This window comes from Choloepus didactylus, chromosome 3 (genome assembly GCF_015220235.1).
Source record: "Choloepus didactylus isolate mChoDid1 chromosome 3, mChoDid1.pri, whole genome shotgun sequence".
Classification (NCBI taxonomy): Eukaryota; Metazoa; Chordata; class Mammalia; order Pilosa; family Megalonychidae; genus Choloepus; species Choloepus didactylus.
The window spans coordinates 164,793,701-164,812,548 of record NC_051309.1 but is presented as its reverse complement, the minus strand read 5'-3'; the positions used below and the strand labels follow the sequence as shown (position 1 = coordinate 164,812,548).

At 41.0% G+C, this 18,848-nt stretch overlaps 1 protein-coding gene across 4 annotated transcripts in view; it reads right to left on the bottom strand.

Moving 5' to 3' along the window:
- Nucleotides 1–18,848, bottom strand: part of FAM160A1 (family with sequence similarity 160 member A1) — a 291,232-nt gene that overhangs the window by 87,030 nt on the left and 185,354 nt on the right. For 3 of the 4 annotated variants that reach the window (XM_037830813.1, XM_037830812.1, XM_037830815.1), the window contains one exon: nucleotides 6,525–7,151. In XM_037830813.1, coding sequence (XP_037686741.1) covers nucleotides 6,525–7,151 — 627 coding nt within the window. Of the gene's footprint in view, nucleotides 1–6,524; nucleotides 7,152–7,957; nucleotides 8,046–18,848 lie in introns of those variants that run through there. The other variant, XM_037830816.1, reaches the window with a different exon arrangement.

Here is an 18,848-nt window from a genome sequence, read left to right as displayed (position 1 = left end):
ACTAAAACTTCTTGGAACAGAACCTTAGGAGCAAATTCCATGCCAAGCAGGGCTCCTGATGCTTCATTTTCCAGATTACATCATGCATTCTTGCATACTTGGCAAAAAAAAAAGTAATTCAGTTCTTCAGACTTCCGCTAAATGTCATCTTGCCATGTTAACACCAAGATGTAGTAAGTTTATAGATAGTTTTTCCAGGTTCAACAGTTTAATGGCACACCTATCTATTTACATTTAAATATCACTTTTTTAAATTAAAAATTATTTAATATTTTTCAATAAATCTATGTACTCAACAGTTAATCAAAAGTAATATGCCCGTCCACCATTTTTAGCCTTTTATTAATCCTGAACACAAAAAAAGTGATTATAAAGCATTATATTCCCAACATGTTAGGTACTAACCCAGTATTTTTCATTTATCTTCTCTCCAGAGTTCCCTTAAAAGACACTAAATGCCATATAAAACTGTAAGAATAACAACAGGAAAATAAAAAAAGAAAACAAGTTTCCCAACAGGAATACAGCATAGTGGTTGTTGAGACCATAGACTTCAGTATCAGGCTAACATGGTTTTGAATCCAGACTCGGCCATGTACAGGCCAGTTTAATTAAAGTTCTCTAAGCTTCAGTTTCTTCATTGTTATAAGGATTAAAGAAAAATAATGCATGTTAAAAGATTAAAATATTGGTTTACACTTGGCAATGTTTCCAATGGAGGAAAGAAAAATAAGGTGCACAGAGCACTGAACAAGTCAGGAAATGTTAATCTTTTAACTAGAAACATCAAGCAGTACCCAGTTAATTTTGGCAAAAACATAAAGATTTTTAGCAGATGGGCTTGAGTATGAAACTAGGAGCAAAACACCTGGTGGGGACCATTTGAAACAACTCGCCAGAATAAAAAGCCTCATAAATTTTGGAACTGGGATAAATAACTTTCTACCTGCAGCTGTGTTCCTAAAGGTTACTTATTTCAATCTGCATTTCTTGATTTATATATATATATATTTTCTACTTTTGCCAAAATATAACAAATGACAAGGGCTTAGCCATCAATATTTGGTTAACAAAAATCAAAAGAAGTAATAAGAGCAAACTGTCACCAACTATCGGCTGACATCAAATTGTTCTCCTTTTGCAGGAAAGCATATCTTTAGATAAGGGGCAGAGGAATCAGCAAGCTCTCCTATCAACCACGACAAAAGTTTCCAAAAGTGGTCCAATTTCCTGAAAGAATCATTACTCTTCCAACAGCCTGATGCTAATACACTTTGACAATCATACTAATTAGAGAAAGCTTTTTGTCAATTGTGGTCCTTAGCTGGGTGGTTAATAGAGTATGCTTTTATCTTCAACATAAAGAGGGCTTTTTCAAAATTATGTTGTCAGATGTAATTATAGAAAACTGAGTACAAATGAGATTATGGGATCTATCCTGAGGGGCAGCTTAATACAACGAAGCTCCATGTTCCATTCTAGCAAATAAGGTCAGCTGAATATGCTGTTTCCTCTCTGATTTTAATGAACTATACAATGTTTTAAAACACATTTTTATAAAAGCAATAATTACTCAGTGAAATCTGCTTGTAATATAATAAGTGCAAATCCAAACATTAAAAACATGCACCATTCTTGTCCTAATATTTTTTAAATTATAAAATATTTCAAACACACAAAAATAAATATAATAGAAACCCATCCCCAAGATTTAATAGATATTAATGTTTTTTCCACAATTTCTTCAGAGTGCTTTTTATTTTTTCAAAAAATAAAACATTATAAATAGAGCTAAACCCTACCACAATCCCATTACCATCCTTTCCTACTGCTGCACTCCCAGAAGTACAGTCTTGAACTTGGTACATATTATTCCTGTTATTGTTTTTGCCCTTTTAGCACATATACATGTATTCAAAATAAAGCAAACACTAAAGTTTTGTGTTTTAAAATTTTATGTAAATTTTATGTAAATACCAACATGCTGTATGTAACCCTTTCCTACTTACATTTTTACTCAACATGTTTTTAGATTTATTGATGATCAAACTTGTAGATACAGTTATACACTAATACATGTGATTCCTTCATTTTGAATGCTGCTTAGTATTCCACTGATGTATGAAAAACCAGTTTACTTATCTTTCCACTAATATGTTTATATTTTCCTCTTCTTCAAATCATGTTCTATTGAACATCTTTGAACATCTATCCTTATAAACATGTGCCAGATTACTCTCATGCAAACATTTAAGTGAAGTTACAGTATCACACTGTATACAAACATTCAATTTTCCTAGGTATTTCCTGAGTTACTGCACCAATTTATATTCTCAAAGATTCCTGTTTTTCCACACTCTTGACAACCCTTGGTGTTATTAGATATCCAAAGGTTAGCCAATCTGACTTGTGCTATCTGTTTTTTCAGTATAAGTTTATTTTGCATTTCCCTAATTCTAGGGAAGTTGAGCATATTTTCATGTTTATTGGCTTTGGATATCTCTACGAATTACCTGTTCAAATTCTTCATCCATTTTTCTAATTTTTCCTCTTTTTCTTATTAATTTGTAGCATTAAAATATTTTTGTATATTTTGGATAGCAATCATTTGTAGTTGTGTGAGATACAAATAACTTCTCCCATTCTGTATTTTTGTTCTTAATTCCAGTATTTCTTAATGGTTGGTGCTTTATAGGAAGACCTGGTATTTTGTACAAGCTAGTGAGATCAGATTGCCCAAGTTCAAATCCTAACTCTACCTCTTGTGAGCCACATGGTCTCATATTTACTTAATGGCCTCGTGCCTAACTTTCATCATCTATAGTAACACTAGTACCTAGAGTTGTGAGGATTACATGAATCAATATATGTAAAGCACTTAGCACAGGGCCTGGCACGGTAACCTCTCAACAAATGTAAGATATCAATGTTACCATTATTCACAATTACCTCAGCTATTCTTGGCCTTTTACACATTTTTATATGACTTTTAGGTCCAACTTGTCAAGTTCCATGAAGAGCACTATTGGAATTTTGATTTAAATCACATTAAGAGCTCATAAATTACACCTGACAATTAATTATGTATGGAAAATTGCACCTTTACAAAAGAGAGATCTAGTGATCACCACATTAATCAGTGATCAAACAATGTAACAAATGTCTCTTGATGTAGAGCAATAAGGAATATACAGCATCACCTATAAAGTATTCTTGCAAGAAATGCTTAACCTGAATTTAATCAAGCCTTTACATCTAATTCTAATTTGCAGGAAATACAGAGGATAGGGACAAGTCAAACTATACCACAGGAAAGGCAAACAAACCCAGAATGTGCAGCATTCTACAAGACAAAACTTTGATCTCTTAAAAAGTCAAAACCATAGGGAAGAAAAAGTGGCAGGGCTGTTCTAGATTAGTAGAGACTAAAGAGATATGATAACCAAATGTGTACTTTGCACTGGAGTCTAGTTTGGGAGGAAAAAAAAAAAACAGCTATTAAAGTAATTTTGGGCATAATTTGGGGGAATTGGATATTAGAGCGTAACAAGGAATCACTATATAATTTTCTTAGGTATAATGGTTATTAGGTGTTATGGTTATGTAGGAGAATGTCCTTAATCTTAGGAGATACATACTGAACTATTTGATGCCTGCAACTTACTTTCAAAGGGTACAACAAAAACAAATGTTAAGTATCGATAAATGATAGATACACCAAAGAATAGCAAAATGTTAAATTTGAATCCAGGTGGTATGTATGCAGTGATCATTTTAATATCCTTCCAACTTTCCTGCATTTTATTTTTTGTTGATAATAAAAGTAGTAAAAAATAAATTACATAACTTTATGGACTATTTTGGAGAGGTTTCCAATTATTTACATATTCTCTTCAATAAGGTTTATAATTTTCTCTGCAAAGGCCTTACACATATTTGTTAGATTTATTCCAAGATACCTTATGATTGTGTTGCTTTTGTAAACATAATCTTTTTAAAATTTCCTTTTTAAATTGAATTTTGCATATTGATCTTGTATCCTACAACCATGGTGAACCACTTGAATATTTTGATGATTTGTTTCAACACCTGCTCTCCTTCTTTAACAGAACTACCCAAAAGAATTGAAATAAGTCAAAGTCAAACATCTAAATATGGTTCTCTAACAAACTGTTATTTTTTTAATAAGCTTCTGCCTCCACAACATTGCTCATATCCAGCTCCTCCTTTTCATCCTCATTCCTGCCACCCTTTTTGCCAGAACCCTACTTCCTTTGCATCTCCCAAACTCATCTATCTTACATACCCAGATTAAACTCTCCCTTGAATTCTGATTTTGCTGAGTCCTTCCTCAAATTTCTTCAAGATCTCCCCAAACTTGCTACAGCAATTGTGGCAGGCAGAATAACAGCCACCCAAAGATATCCACATCCTAATCCCTGGAACCTGTGGGCATGTTAGGTAACATGGCAAAGGGGAATCAAGATTGCAGATGGAATTAAGGTTGCCAACCAGCTGACTCTAAAATACAGATATTATTCTCTGTTATCAGGGTTGACCCAGTGTAATCACAGGGTCCTTAAAAGTTGAAGAGGGAGGCAAAAGAGAAGAGTCAGAGGGAGATGTGACTAAGGAAGAATGGTCAGAGTGCAATATTGCTGGCTTTGAAGATGGAGAAAAGGGGCCAAGAAGCAAGGAATGCAGGTGGCCTGCAGAACTGGACAAGACAAGGAAACAGATTCACCCCTAGAGCCTCTGGTAAGGAACACAGCCCGGCCGAGACTTCGATTTCAGCCCAATAAGACCCAACGGACTTCTAACTTTCAGAACTGTAAGAAATGAATTTGTTCTGTTTTAAGCCACTAATTTTTGGTAATTGTTACAGCAGCAGTAGAAAACTAATATAGCACTGTATTCCAAAAATGCTTAGATTTAGGATGAGAAGTCCCATTTTTACCTATCATATTCTTTAAAAAGAGTTTATAAGAAGCTCTGCATTTTGAAGGAGATGAGGAGGTGAGATTAAATGTTCCAACACAGATGAGTAAAATCAGTTCTCACATCTCATTTGGCTATCAAAAATCAGTTCTTCACTTCTCATTTGACTAGAAATCTTTAAGCAATTTCTTATGCCACTGGCCTGGACCCAGGAGAAAGGAAGACACATGGTACTCTGAACCTCCTAACTGAAATTCTATTTTTCAAAGTTTTTATTTGTCTGTTTGCCCTGAAGTATATATTCACAATACACTAGGCAACCCTGTTTCATCAGTAAAAATAGAAATGCAGGAGTACAAAGAAGATAGCTGCTTTTAAACCTCAAAGTAAAATTCAACATGTTACATAATAGGGTCACTATTGGCCTTTAGGGCACATCAATTCTTTGGTATGCGGGACCATCCCACAAACTACTGGACATTAAGCATCCCTAAATTCAGCACACTAAATGCCAATAGTGCCACACCACGGTTACCCCATGTTCCTATCACAAGCACACCCCACACACATTTCTAAATACCCTCTAGGGGGCATACTGTCGCTGGTCAAGAACTACCATCCCTGGTCAAGAACTCTCTAGAGTATTAACAGTGAATCTAATTTACTACGACAACTTGCAAGGCCTGCTCCAACAAAACTCACTTAATGGTCTAACACACTATTACAGCAGAAACAGCAAATTTAAGGCTATATAGTTTATTAACAAATATAATGGGATGATTGGTAAATATATATATATATACACACACACAATGGAAATAAGAGGTTTGTTTGTTCACTGAGCTGAGGAAGTATTAACAGGTATTTCCCAACATATCTAACCAACTGGAAAAAGATACAAATTTGTAAACCTACCATTTAAATCCCCCTTCAAAAGATGGCATTAACATACACACATACACACACACATGCAAAATTCAGAGCCCTAAGGCTCCCATCATTTTGCGGAAATGTGATTAAGCCTGGGCATCTGCAAAGCACCTTGCACTTTATTTCTCACCATTAAGAAACTATACAACACAGTAGAGTATTTCTTGCTTTTTCAAGCTACAAATACGTATTTATTTTTAAAAATGAAATCAATGATTTGGATGTACAACTAGTGGTCATTATCTTGCTGAAAAACAAATTAATTTGTGAAAGCAGCTGTGGGGGGTCGCGCCACAAACCATCATTCACTGGCACAAAATCAACCTGAAACTAGGAATATAGAAAGTACAGGTTTTACCAATATCTCAGGATACCTCTTAGAAAAAACTAAAATAGCTCCTAACAAAACAAAAATGAACCAAGAAATGATAAAACAGATAGTTTCCTCTGGAGGCTTATTTTAAGCTAACATTGTTCAACCAAATAATATGCCAACTTAGATTCCTATACTCCCTCCAAAAAATTTCCTCTGAACATCTTTCCATGGAAGGTGCCAAATATAACTTGCTGAAAAGAAAAGAACAAAAAAGTATGTAGCATTAGCATGGAGGAGGGAAAGAGGAGTGGGTGGGAAACAACAAATGAGAGGAACTTACTGGGCAGAAGTAGGTGTTCTCCACAATGTGATGAGCCACCATGCAATTCTCAGCAGAGAGAGACATGATAAAAAGCAAAGCATCCCGGGCCTGCTGGCCTACTGTCCCCTCCCGGTGAATGAAGGGAATCAGAAGAGAGAAGATGAGAAAGTTGGCGGCCCCTTGGTCCTCACTAGTGTGGAAGAAGAGTTCTAGAATGGAAGGATCTTTGGCAAGGATGGAACAGAGTTGATTGAGCAGAACAACTAGCTTCCCCTCCACAACAGGGGTGGCTGTTCCAGAACAAGAGCTCAGCAACATCATCAAGGGCTTCAGGATGGGCTTGTGGTGCAGTAGAGGCTGGTGTGATTGGGTGACCAACATCTCATACATCTTTAGTTGCTCGATTTTAGTCTCGTCAGTAAATTCCCGCCTCAAGCTCCAAAGGAAGAGTTTCTCCATGATGTTCTCAGAGACCACAAATTCCAGAATTGGCCCCATTGCAGCATCCTTGGCTTGTTCTTCAATCAGCAAAAAGAGCATGTGTTCTACATAATTCTGCACAGCACTGGCCTCATCTGGAGGGATGGAACCATATTTTGCCTGGGTGTTCTTCAAAGGGTCATGCTTCTCTAAGATTTTCACCACCTGTAACCAAATCAAATATTTATCATCCATGTGATGTTTATTATAATTATGAAGACACACCACCATAAACTTTACCAACTCCTCACTGAAAATGCAGGAGCCTTGGCCCACAGAAAAATATATGTGAGCACTGTGCCTCTCTCTCTCTCAAAGGAATAAAATGAAGAGGTTAAATCATAGAAAGAAGATATTTGTAATAGTTATAAATTTTGGCAACCTAAATGTCAAAGAAAGTAGTGTGGTTATGTAAATTAAGCTACATGCATTTCTTCGACCATTATTCAGAATACTAGAGCAATATGAAAAATAGAAAAAGATATTATATAGAGATATTTAGATCCATAATCATTAGCTATGCAAAAAAGATATATGTGAAGAAAGTGAAAATATGCAAAAATAATAATGTTTTATGTTCAAAATGATAATTTCTTTTTTAAAAGTTTCTAAACTTTCAATAATATAATACTGCTTTTTAATTTTAAAACACTTTAATAAAAGGAAACCTGACTACCTTTGTGTTCTCTTACAAATAGACCTTAAGAGTTGACCTGGAGATTTCAGCAGGGGAACACGGCTACTCAAATGCCCTTGATGGAACAATATCTCTCCCATCTCTATTTGGATGGGCATCTTCTTGAACCAAGCATACAGCATTAGGAAGGATGAAAGGAAAGCGATGAACAAGGGACACATACCTAGTCAAAATCAACCCTACTGTATGGCATATGTGGTAGATAATAAACTGAAGGGTTTGAACTTGAGGTTTCTTCACACCAGAAAAAATTCCAAGATAAGTAATCACTTACAAAATAAATCCCTAAATAGGTCATGTCACAGCTCCAGTCTGTTTCTTTCCCTTATCACTGCTGACATTTGAATGCTTCCTATCTCTCTCTGGCTTCTACTTTGGGACCTGGAAATTAAAACAATGTTGTATCTCAACTTCCAATTAGCTTTATGACATGGAAACCAGAGTAAAAACTTTAATGCCCACTCTATTTACTCTCTTTAAAATGTATACATATGAAAAATTTTAAACAACCAAACATTTTATCAGTGATTATCTTTGTTTCTTTTTGCCTTTCTGAACTGCATTCTATCCTGGATACACCTGTCTTTTGCACTACCTTCCTGGCTCAGTTCTATGATGTGCTGTTACATGGTCTATATTTGGTTTACAGAATTTTTGCAAGTCACTGGGGAAACTGGCAAGTGCACAATGCTATGACAGCACACTTTAGCAGTGAGGGAAATTTATTTCTCAGGGAAAGGCCTCCTCTGTCAGAAGCAGAGCAAAGGAACCTAGGAACAATCTTACAGAACGAATGGTTTTCCACAGACTCTGTGATCTCTACTGACTTCCATTATAAAATTGATAATTCCATCACGAAGGGGAAAAAATTACCCCAACACCCTTGAGTTGACATTTTTAATGAGGAAGGCCTTCAGTTAGCAGCTACCCAGGAGGTACACGGCCTACTGATTGATGGCCCTGGTGCTGCCACAGGACATCATCTTCTTTGCGGCATGCTTGAGTCGAGAGTGGCCCCACTATCCCACCTTCCAACAAGCCCTCTAGAATTCCTTGCAGGCCTGACAACCTCACTAGCAGAAACCCTGGGATGTGGCTCTCCTCCTTTTCCTTTGCCATTCTGGGCCTGGACAACAGTTCACAGAGTAGGATCACAGTAACACACTTGTCCAAAATGAGTCCCCACCCAACAAAGCTTGTTCTCCAGCTGCAAAAGTCCCTAACTTCAAGGTTCCACATTTTGAAGAACAAATGAGCTACAAACTTTATGAGTTCTATAATTTCAAAGCCTATATAATGAATTTACTTATGAGAGATATCATTACAGCTAGACCTTGGGGTAAAAATATAATTATACTCTTGTATGTGCTCAGACTGCCTAAACTATCTAAAACTGGGACTGTGCCTTATACATTGATAGCAGTATGGTAAATTAATTCAATCTTTCTGGAAAGCCATCTGGCAATATGTAATAGAAGCAATGAAAAATATTCTTGCCCTTTGACTTGTTAATCCCACTTGGGGGAAAATGCCCCAAGAAAACAACCCAAAAATAATTTGTTAAAAAATGTTCAAACCAACATTCTGCAATAATTAAAAATAAAAATATATTGGCCCAAATGGTCAAAAATAAAGGAATTATAATTAAAATGTTACATCACCATACAATACCTATTCAAAATAGCATTAAGTAAATCATATCATGTGCAAATGTCCATATTAAATAACTTACCAAAACAAATATATTGACGAGGGGATGCATAATTAGAAGTGAATTTGGAGAGATGTAAATAAGATTTTAAGGTTAGTTTTTCTTTCCTGTAAATTGATCTAATTTCACAATATAAATAAATTAAAATAAAGGTAGACAAAGTAATTTTCTACTGATGCCTTAAATAAAAGGACAAATCACGGAGTAAAGATAATTATAATTGGAAATCTCCTAATTCTCAGAAATTCCTAATATAAATTTATATATATGTATTTTTACCATATATGTACATGTAGATATTTATTATGTATCCAATGTATATCATATAATATACAGAATAACTCTACATTATCACAATTTACATTTTTCTCATGAATTAGTCTTTATATTTATCCCAGTATTTTCTTTTGCAAACAGACATACTTTTTCTTGCTATGAAAAACCTTAAAAAGAAAACAGAGATTTCTATATAAAACGCAAACTGTTTAACAGCTTTTTAACTGACGCATCTCTACCCTCCTTATGGTAGTTCCTTTACACTGCCTTCTGAGTTAATATTCAAAGAAACATGAGAAGAGAACTATAAAGCCCCACAGAGATGTAAGGTTTCCCAATCATCTGGAATGGAACAAGCACATTTAGAGCCCTTTACTCATTCCCAGCCCCAGTTACTGCCGGGAAGATGGGTGTGTTACGACCCGTGTTGACTCCTGTGAGTCATGGAATACGTGATCAGTAAAGTGCTGACTATCCCTTTGTTGCTACTTGTCCTTAAACTCTCTTCTAAGAGTCAGGTCCCTCCCAGGCCACCTCCCTTTCCCTCCCAGGCAAACACACCTGTGACCTGCTTTGGCAAGCAGGCTCTGGGGGCCCACGCCCTAGGCCTGGTTCCCACCCTGACAAGGAATGCTTAAGAAGCTTCTTGGCTAGAGTACAGCTTCCATTAAACTCCCAAGAACTGTTGTGTGACCCAGGTTTGCTGCCCAGACTGTATCATAGTTCTTTCTGTTTCTTTAGACTGATTTCTGATATGACCTGGACATTTTTATTTTTCCCTTTTTTGCCCTCTGCTCACATCTCTCTCACCAAACTCCAAAATTCTCGTGTCCTTGACTTCTGCTTGCTGCCTGGTTTCAGCTGCTTACCAACTCTGAATTTCTAGTCCTACGACTGTCAGGATTCCATGCTGCTCACCAGGCCTGGCCCACTCCTGTGATTATTCACCACCTTACACAATTCCAACTCTGACTTTTCAGCTACCCCCTCTCTGCCTCAGGGATTCAGTTCAGGGAGGAAAAAAATATAATGCAGGTAGAGGGATCCTAGCAGGGAAGAAAGTGAAAACAAGCAAAATATGCTTTACATATATTTTCTTTATAAAACAGGCTTACTTTGTCATGCTGAAAATACCATTTAATGAACTAATCAACCCCTGATGAGGCCTACAGACATTAGGTAAATCAGCCAAGATCAGAGATAGCAACTTGCATGTTTTGTTGATCATACCTAGGCATGTGTTGATTTGTAAAGTCTAACAAATACAGGTTGGTACACATGTGTGTGAACCATGAACCCAGACCACATGTAGGTCCACATGTAAAAAACCACAATTCTTAAAAAAAAAAAAAAAAAAAAAGACAAAAATCAACACTGTTGACAATGGTGTTCAAATTATCATCAGATCAACATAGCAAAAATTTTTAACCTAACTTCAAAGTCATTTGACCTAAAAATGAGGAGGAGTTGGGGGCTAAATAAAATGAACAAATAGCACAATTCTTTCATTAGAGAATATCAGATACTCCTATCCCTAGCCCTAATAATTGTGGAAAGCCGCCTCCCGAATCGGGCCTAGCGTATGCGCTGCAGCCTGCTCTAGAGTTACCCCCGCCCATCGAGTGAGCCAAGATGGCGCCTGCATCCTGTTTCCGCATAGTGACGCATGTATCCGCCACCCGCTCCTACCAATCGAAATCCTGTATACGCGATACTAGCCTAGAAGCTTATTGGTTGTTAATTGTGTATAAAAGGTCTTACCCGGACGGGGTAGGGTGAGACAGCCCACAAGGAGCCGTGCCTGACGGCCACATCGAGGCTGCTCTCCCACGAGGCGCCGTGCCCCGTGTGGGAACCAGTAACACAGAATGTTCATCTAGCTGTAGTAAAGGGCTTGCTTTCACAACTGCTGTGTGGTTCGAGTCGTGATTCATGACCAGGTTAGTTCGCGCAGTCTGCATCTCTCTCTCTCCTTCCCTGTTTCCCCTCACCGGCCGGGAACCGGGGACCGAGCGGGGCAGCGCCGGACAAGTGGTGGCCCGTACGGGGAAGCTCCTCCTCCTGCCTCGCTCTCGACGGTCCCTCTGTGAGGAGAGCAGCGCTGCGCGTCGAGCTTACGGCGGACTTCCCGCGCCTGATCAACGCGAGAAGGTGAGTGCGTCTTATTACATGATAGTTAGGGCCCGTGGGTTTTCAGGTGACCCCGGGGGACTCGGAAGAGCTCTCCGAGTGACTGAAGTATAGTGCCGACTGCAATCATGGGGCAGTCCGGAAGTTCACCTCTCTTAGCTCCCTTAAAGAACCTTTTGAAACAACGGGGTATCTCGGTCAGGAAAAGCTCCCTTCAGCGTTTTCTTGATGATGTTGATACTTTTGCCCCTTGGTTTGCCTGCACCGGCAGCCTTAGCCTACCCTCTTGGATGAAGCTCGGTCGCGACATAGACCGAGCGCGCCAGACGGGCGTGTGTATGGACCCGATTCTAGTACCCGTATGGGAGACCGTCCGTGCGGTCCTTGAACTAGAATCGGCTACCGGCCTAAGCCCATCCTCTGTCTTGCAAGAAGCACGGTGCGCGCTCCAAGAAACCCAGTCAGTTTCGTCAGCGGACGGCTCCTGTAAGGGCAAACCGCCGGAGTCCAGTGACTCTGACTCAGAGTCAGATAGCGATACTGACGAGAAGGCGGAAGCATCCCCGCTAATTGAGTGGGAGGAGCCTCCCGCCACACCCGTGCGGCCTTCCGCCCCGCCAATGTCTACCGCTGCACCCCCAGGGACACCCCAGCTCCCAACTGACGCCTTGGGCGGTCCCACCAAAGGACCTTGCCGAGAGCTCCCTCTAGTGGCCATGCCCAGTAAATGTAATTATCCTTTGCTGCCAGACCCGGAAACCCCGATGGGTCGGTCAGGGGAGGGGCAACCTTTGCCGTACCCCCCGCCCGAGTATACAGGCCCTCAGGACCCTTTGCCATTAGGTAGTGGTGGGAGACATTTCTGGAGATGGAACCCTTTCACAACATTTAGACCTTTTGGCATGCTGGGTGGCTACCAGCCACTTGAGCCGCAGCCAGTCTCAGAAATGTACCCGGTTATTATCAATCCCCAAGGTGGCAATCGGCACGAATCATATGATTACAAACTATTGAGGGAATTGAGGCAGGCCGTCCATCAGTATGGCCCCAATGCCCCTTATACCTTGAACATGATCGAGAACCTCTCTGCTCTAAATCATACACCCGCAGATATTTTTCAGCTAGCCCGTGCTTGCTTGCCGTCAGGCCAATTCATAGATTGGAAAGCATGGTTTGAGGAGTTAGCTGAAGAGCAGGCCGCAAGGAATGCGGCGGGGAGACGTGGCGGGTGGAATGCTGACATGCTGTTGGGGAGAGGCGCCCATGCCCAGAACCAAACGGGTTTCCCACAAGAGGTCTATGCCCAGATCTTCCGCTGTTTTGTGGGTGCCTGGAAAAAGCTAACAGGTGAGGGAGAGGCTCAGGCCTCACTCAGCAATATACACCAAGGCCCCACAGAACCATTTGCGGATTTTGTAGCCAGGATGCAAACCGCAGCTGAGAGAATCTTCTCAGATCCAGGAGTAGCAGAGACTGTGGTTAAGCAAATGATTTTTGAGCAGTGCAACAAGGAGTGCAAAGTTATCCTGGCACAAAACAGAGCAAAAAATTTGACAGAGTGGGTCAGGCTCTGTAGAGATGCTGGCAGCCCTTTAACTAATGCAGGTCTAGCTGCCATGCTAGCCAGCTCCCTACAGGTGGCTACAAAAAGCCCGAGAACCTTAGGGGCAAAGTCTAACGGGTGCTATGGCTGTGGCCAATCAGGGCACTTTAAGAGAGATTGTCCCAATAGACGTCAACCCCCTGCCACTCAACGGTTTGGCGAACCAGGTGCAGCAACCAGGCCGTGTGGCCGTTGCCACAAAGGCCCCCACCGCGCAGAAGACTGTAAATCGGTTTTCGATGCGCAGGGTAGACGCCTCTGCTGAACCAGGAGAAAGAGTCTCCCACGTCATTGCACACTGCCTTGCTGCATGGGCAGCTTGGGGTAAGCCAAAGACGTTAAAGACGGATAACGGGCCTGCCTACACTAGTAAATCCTTCCAAAAATTTTGTGACAACATGGATGTCCAATTAAAACATGGCATCCCCTATAACCCTCAGGGGCAAGGAATCATTGAAAGAGCGCACAGATCTCTCAAAGACTTGCTTAAAAAACAGAAAGAGGGTATAGGCCACGGCCTGTCCCCAAAAGCTCGACTGTCTGTAGCCTTGCTCACATATAATTTTTTAAACGAAAATTCACAAGGAATGACACCTGCCCTGCAACACACCACCCCGAGTCCTCCGCATAGAGGTCTAGTCCGTTGGAAGGATGTCCTGTCGGGGCAGTGGAAAGGCCCTGACCCGGTGCTCAGCTGGGCCAGAGGCTCTGTTTGTGTTTTTCCCCAGGAACCAGGACGTCAACCAGTGTGGGTTCCGGAAAGACTGGTGAGAACCGTGACATCACCTGAAGAAGCCAAGGAACAGCTGTCAGAAACGCCAACGAATATACAACCTGAACCATTAGACCAAGCCTCCGACCCTGCTGATGATGGCGACGACCGACAAGACGATAATAGTAGGACTGACCACCCCGCGGTTGCCCAAAAAGAGGATCGGTAACTCTGTTCTTTGCTCTCCTATAGCAATCCTTCTAATCTGCCTTTTTCTTTTTAGTGGAACTACGAGTCCTTCCCCCTCACCAATGACACACTGATCCTCTCTTTTGCTAACCTCTCTGTCAAGGTTGTCAACACCACAGTTGCGGCGAATGCTACTTGTGAAACTGGTAATGGCGAGTTAAGTAAGGGAGTCTTGCTTGAATTTCTTAACGTTACAGGGAAGAGCCGCCAGTCTTGTGAAGGGATCTTGAGTAAAAAGGAGACTCAAAGGTGCCTTTTCCTTCCAGGGCTTGCTCCTACAGTCTGCAACCGTTCCAAAGACCCGGATGCCTCGCCGCCCCGCTATCCTAGTGTATCGCCCAAGTTATGTCTGGCTCCCCGTCAAGGCAACCGACTGGGTTGGCCCTGTTTCTCAAGTTGTTTCACTTAACAATATCCCCTTCTCTAAGTCTAGGCGTCCAAGAGGCATAAAAGAATGGCTATCGAATGCTGCCAGTGTAGCTTCCTCTTTGTTTGTCCCAACGATCGGGCAGGCTGTGCTACAAGCATGGACAGATCGGCAGCTCGCCATAACGATGGAAACGGTAAATGGCTTGGTCAACCTTACCCGAGACGTGCTACGCCGCCACAATCAGATGCTGAACTTAAATTTCCAGGCCATTCAGAAACTCCAAGCGGAGATAGATGAACTTGGACTGGAAATAGATGGACTCTGGAGAGTGCTTCAGCAAACATGTGACACCCGGTGGCTTACGGTTAAACTCTGTGTCACTCCTGTCAGGGCCAACGTGACCGGAAGCATTTCCAGAGTCTCTGATTGGCTGAAAAGGTCATATTTTCCTGAATTTGTTAATCTCTCCCAACAGGTGGAATCTAGTTTAGACACAATTGGGGGGATCAAGTTAAAACCCGTTAAAGTCGATCTCTCCGGGTTAGGCGAGGTTCTACAGAAACTATTGTACAGTGTTTCTTCCTGGTTCTCTTGGCCCAATTTAACTAATTGGATCCTCATTGCAGTGGGATTATTGGTGGGATTAGTCGTTGTTAAATGTTTGCTAGAACGCCTGTTTCAAGCGCAGCAGCAATTGCATGTTACCACTATGATGGCTATGACTCCCACCTCTGTTACCCCCGATAGTGACCGATTTATTAACTATACCCCTTCCTGGTCGCCTCAGGTGGGGCGCTTTGGAGCAAAATTTGTAGCGAATCGCATGGCTGTTTCTCGGGTGTAAAAGGCGACACCAGTAGTCATAATTTTGTCTCAGGTGGGTCTCTAGGGCAGAGTCCTAGTTGTGGCCAGACTGGACCCTAGCCATTGCACAGAGACACCTAGTGACACCCCCGACTCTGGTTACTGCTGTTCCTGCCCCCGTCGTTGTTCCCCAGTTGCCAGGCAAAGCACTGCAGGGAGAGTCACGTTGCTTCCAGCTTACGGACTCTCCGGTCTCCATATGACGTGAGCATTCTGGTTGGTGCTAGAGGCTCCGCCGCTGGATGGCTGAGGCCTAGTCCAGACTCCCCAAAGCACCAAAGAGGTTGTGAACCATTTGGGTTCACGGGAGCACGCTCATCACTGGAGACACTGGGTCAAAAATAAATAAGAAAGGGGGAGATGTGGAAAGCCGCCTCCCGAATCGGGCCTAGCGTATGCGCTGCAGCCTGCTCTAGAGTTACCCCCGCCCATCGAGTGAGCCAAGATGGCGCCTGCATCCTGTTTCCGCATAGTGACGCATGTATCCGCCACCCGCTCCTACCAATCGAAATCCTGTATACGCGATACTAGCCTAGAAGCTTATTGGTTGTTAATTGTGTATAAAAGGTCTTACCCGGACGGGGTAGGGTGAGACAGCCCACAAGGAGCCGTGCCTGACGGCCACATCGAGGCTGCTCTCCCACGAGGCGCCGTGCCCCGTGTGGGAACCAGTAACACAGAATGTTCATCTAGCTGTAGTAAAGGGCTTGCTTTCACAACTGCCGTGTGGTTCGAGTCGTGATTCATGACCAGGTTAGTTCGCGCAGTCTGCATCTCTCTCTCTCCTTCCCTGTTTCCCCTCGCCGGCCGGGAACCGGGGACCGAGCGGGGCAGCGCCGGACAAATAATAGCCCCAATCAGCCAATGGACCTGATTTTCAAATTTTCACAAATTCTAAATAGGAAACTCAAATGTTTTCAGAATCGAAAATCTATCTACATAAGGAACATAATCACACCTCAAGCTAACAAATGGTTATCTTTCATAATAAACACAAGTGTTTCTGTCAGGAGATTAGCTTCATTTCTACTTTAACCATGTTACATATGTCTTACACATATACAAGCATCCATAGGTAATTACTCATGTTACTTTGGATAGAGCCTAGTTATTCCAAGCAAGTCACAAGAGAATAACCCTGTGCTGGTTTGTATATGTTATATCCCCAGAAAAAGCCACATTCTTTGATGCAATCTTGTGGGGGGCAGACATATTAGTGTTGATTAGGTTGGAACCTTCTGACTGAGTGTTTCCATGGAGATGTGACCCACCCAACTGTGAGTGACACCTTTGATTAGGGTGTGACCTCTTTTTTGAATGTTTCCATGGAAATGTGGCCCCACCCATTCAGGGTGGGTCTTGATTAGTTTATTGGAGTCCTATAAAAAGAGCTCACAAACAGAGGGACCTCACAGCAACTGAGAGTGACATTTTGAAGAGGCACTGCAGCCACAAAGGACACTCTGAAGAATGCAAAGGAGCTGAGAGAGGAGCTGAAACACAACAACCTAGGAGGAAGCAGACACCAGCCACGTGCCTTTCCAGCTAACAGAGGTTTTCCAAATGCCAATAGCCTTTCTCCAGTGAAGGTACCTGATTGTTGATGCCTTACGTTGGAAAATTTATTGCCTTAAGACTATAAGTGTGTAACCAAATAACCCCCCTTTATAAAAGCTAATCCTTTTCTGGTGTTTTGCAAAACAGCAGCATTAGCAAACTGGAACAAACCCCATACTGCCTAATCCTTCGGAATGTTAAAGTGGCATCATGAGGAAAAAAAGTCACTAAGCAACATTTTCCATCACACAGGCTTTCTGAAATCTTGATTTCATTCTTTAAAAGAAAGGTAGTTATTTAGCTGTCTTGATCCAAATTCCTCTTAATGTAACAAATAACTACTACAAAACTAACTTTCCATTCAGTGCTGTTCATTACTTAAGAGCTGTGACTTTCAATTTGGGGTATTCCTTGCATACCTATTCACCTAGGAGATCTTTGCCAAGCCATTTCTTTTAGATAACAGCCTTGTAATATATGCACACTTGTACCAGTTGTTTAATATCAGCTCCAGTCCTAAATTCCAGAGGCTTTTCTAAATTTGGGATAAAAGAGGATAAAGCAGGAGCTATGTCTACATGCATACTGCCATGGGACTAAAAGTAGTCTGGTAACTACTGCCACCAGACACATGGTAGGTGTACTGGTCAATAAAATATTGTAATAAATCCCATAAGTCTAGGTATAACTTTTTAAAAATTGGGGAACTATGAAAATACTAAAGAGTAATTATCTATGTAATAATATTCCACAGAACACTGTAATTTCAACTATAGCAAAAATCAGTCTTATCACTGGAGAAGTTCTGACATTTCAACATGCTCAACCTAACAGAAGCACACAAGTTAATGCCTTGGCCCTTTATTTTAAGAAGCATAGTTTCTGCTCTGCTTTACTTTCTATGGTCAAGATTAGGGCTATTTGTAAAGCTGGGAATAGAGATATAAATTTTAAAAACGTTAACAAACATCAATTTACTAACATATTAAGAAGGCTAATCAGAGTTCTCTAATACATCTCAACTTCTCATCTCTCAAAAGCGTCACTTAATTTTTCTCTGTAATTTGATCTATGACAAGACAAAGACCAGAAAAATAAAGCAAGAGAATGAGATTCACAGGGAACAGATTTAAATACCCATCTCAAATCCATTCTTCTTTAATAGATTCTGGCTACTTGGCACTCTGAACAAGATACTACACCTAAAATATATTATTTATTTTTCATCATTGTGGAAAGACATTTGACCTAATTAACTAATCTAGATGATTTAGTTCTTTCATACCCACACTCCTTTCAAGATAAAAAGGGTTACTAAACCCACTGGCTTTTTTCTTCAAGTATCTATCACCATTATTCTTAATTGAGGTCTGAAATTTTCCAAGCCCCCAAAATCGTGTAAAAGCCTATTCTTGGATGCTGATAGTAGTCAAGAGGGGCTTTGGGTTGTGAACTAACTAGAAGCAAAGACAGGAATGTGTATTTCCAATTGACACTTTTTAACCCACCACCTCTGTCTTCTGGCTATAAGAGAAGACACTATTTACTATAAATAATACCAATTCAATACCTGAAAGGAGAGGATAGAGAATGAATAGAGTGAGGTCCACGATGGTTTACAAAATACAACTGTGTCATTAAATAACTAGTGTGGGGGGTTTAATTCCCATGGCAGTGTAGTTGAACAGTTTAT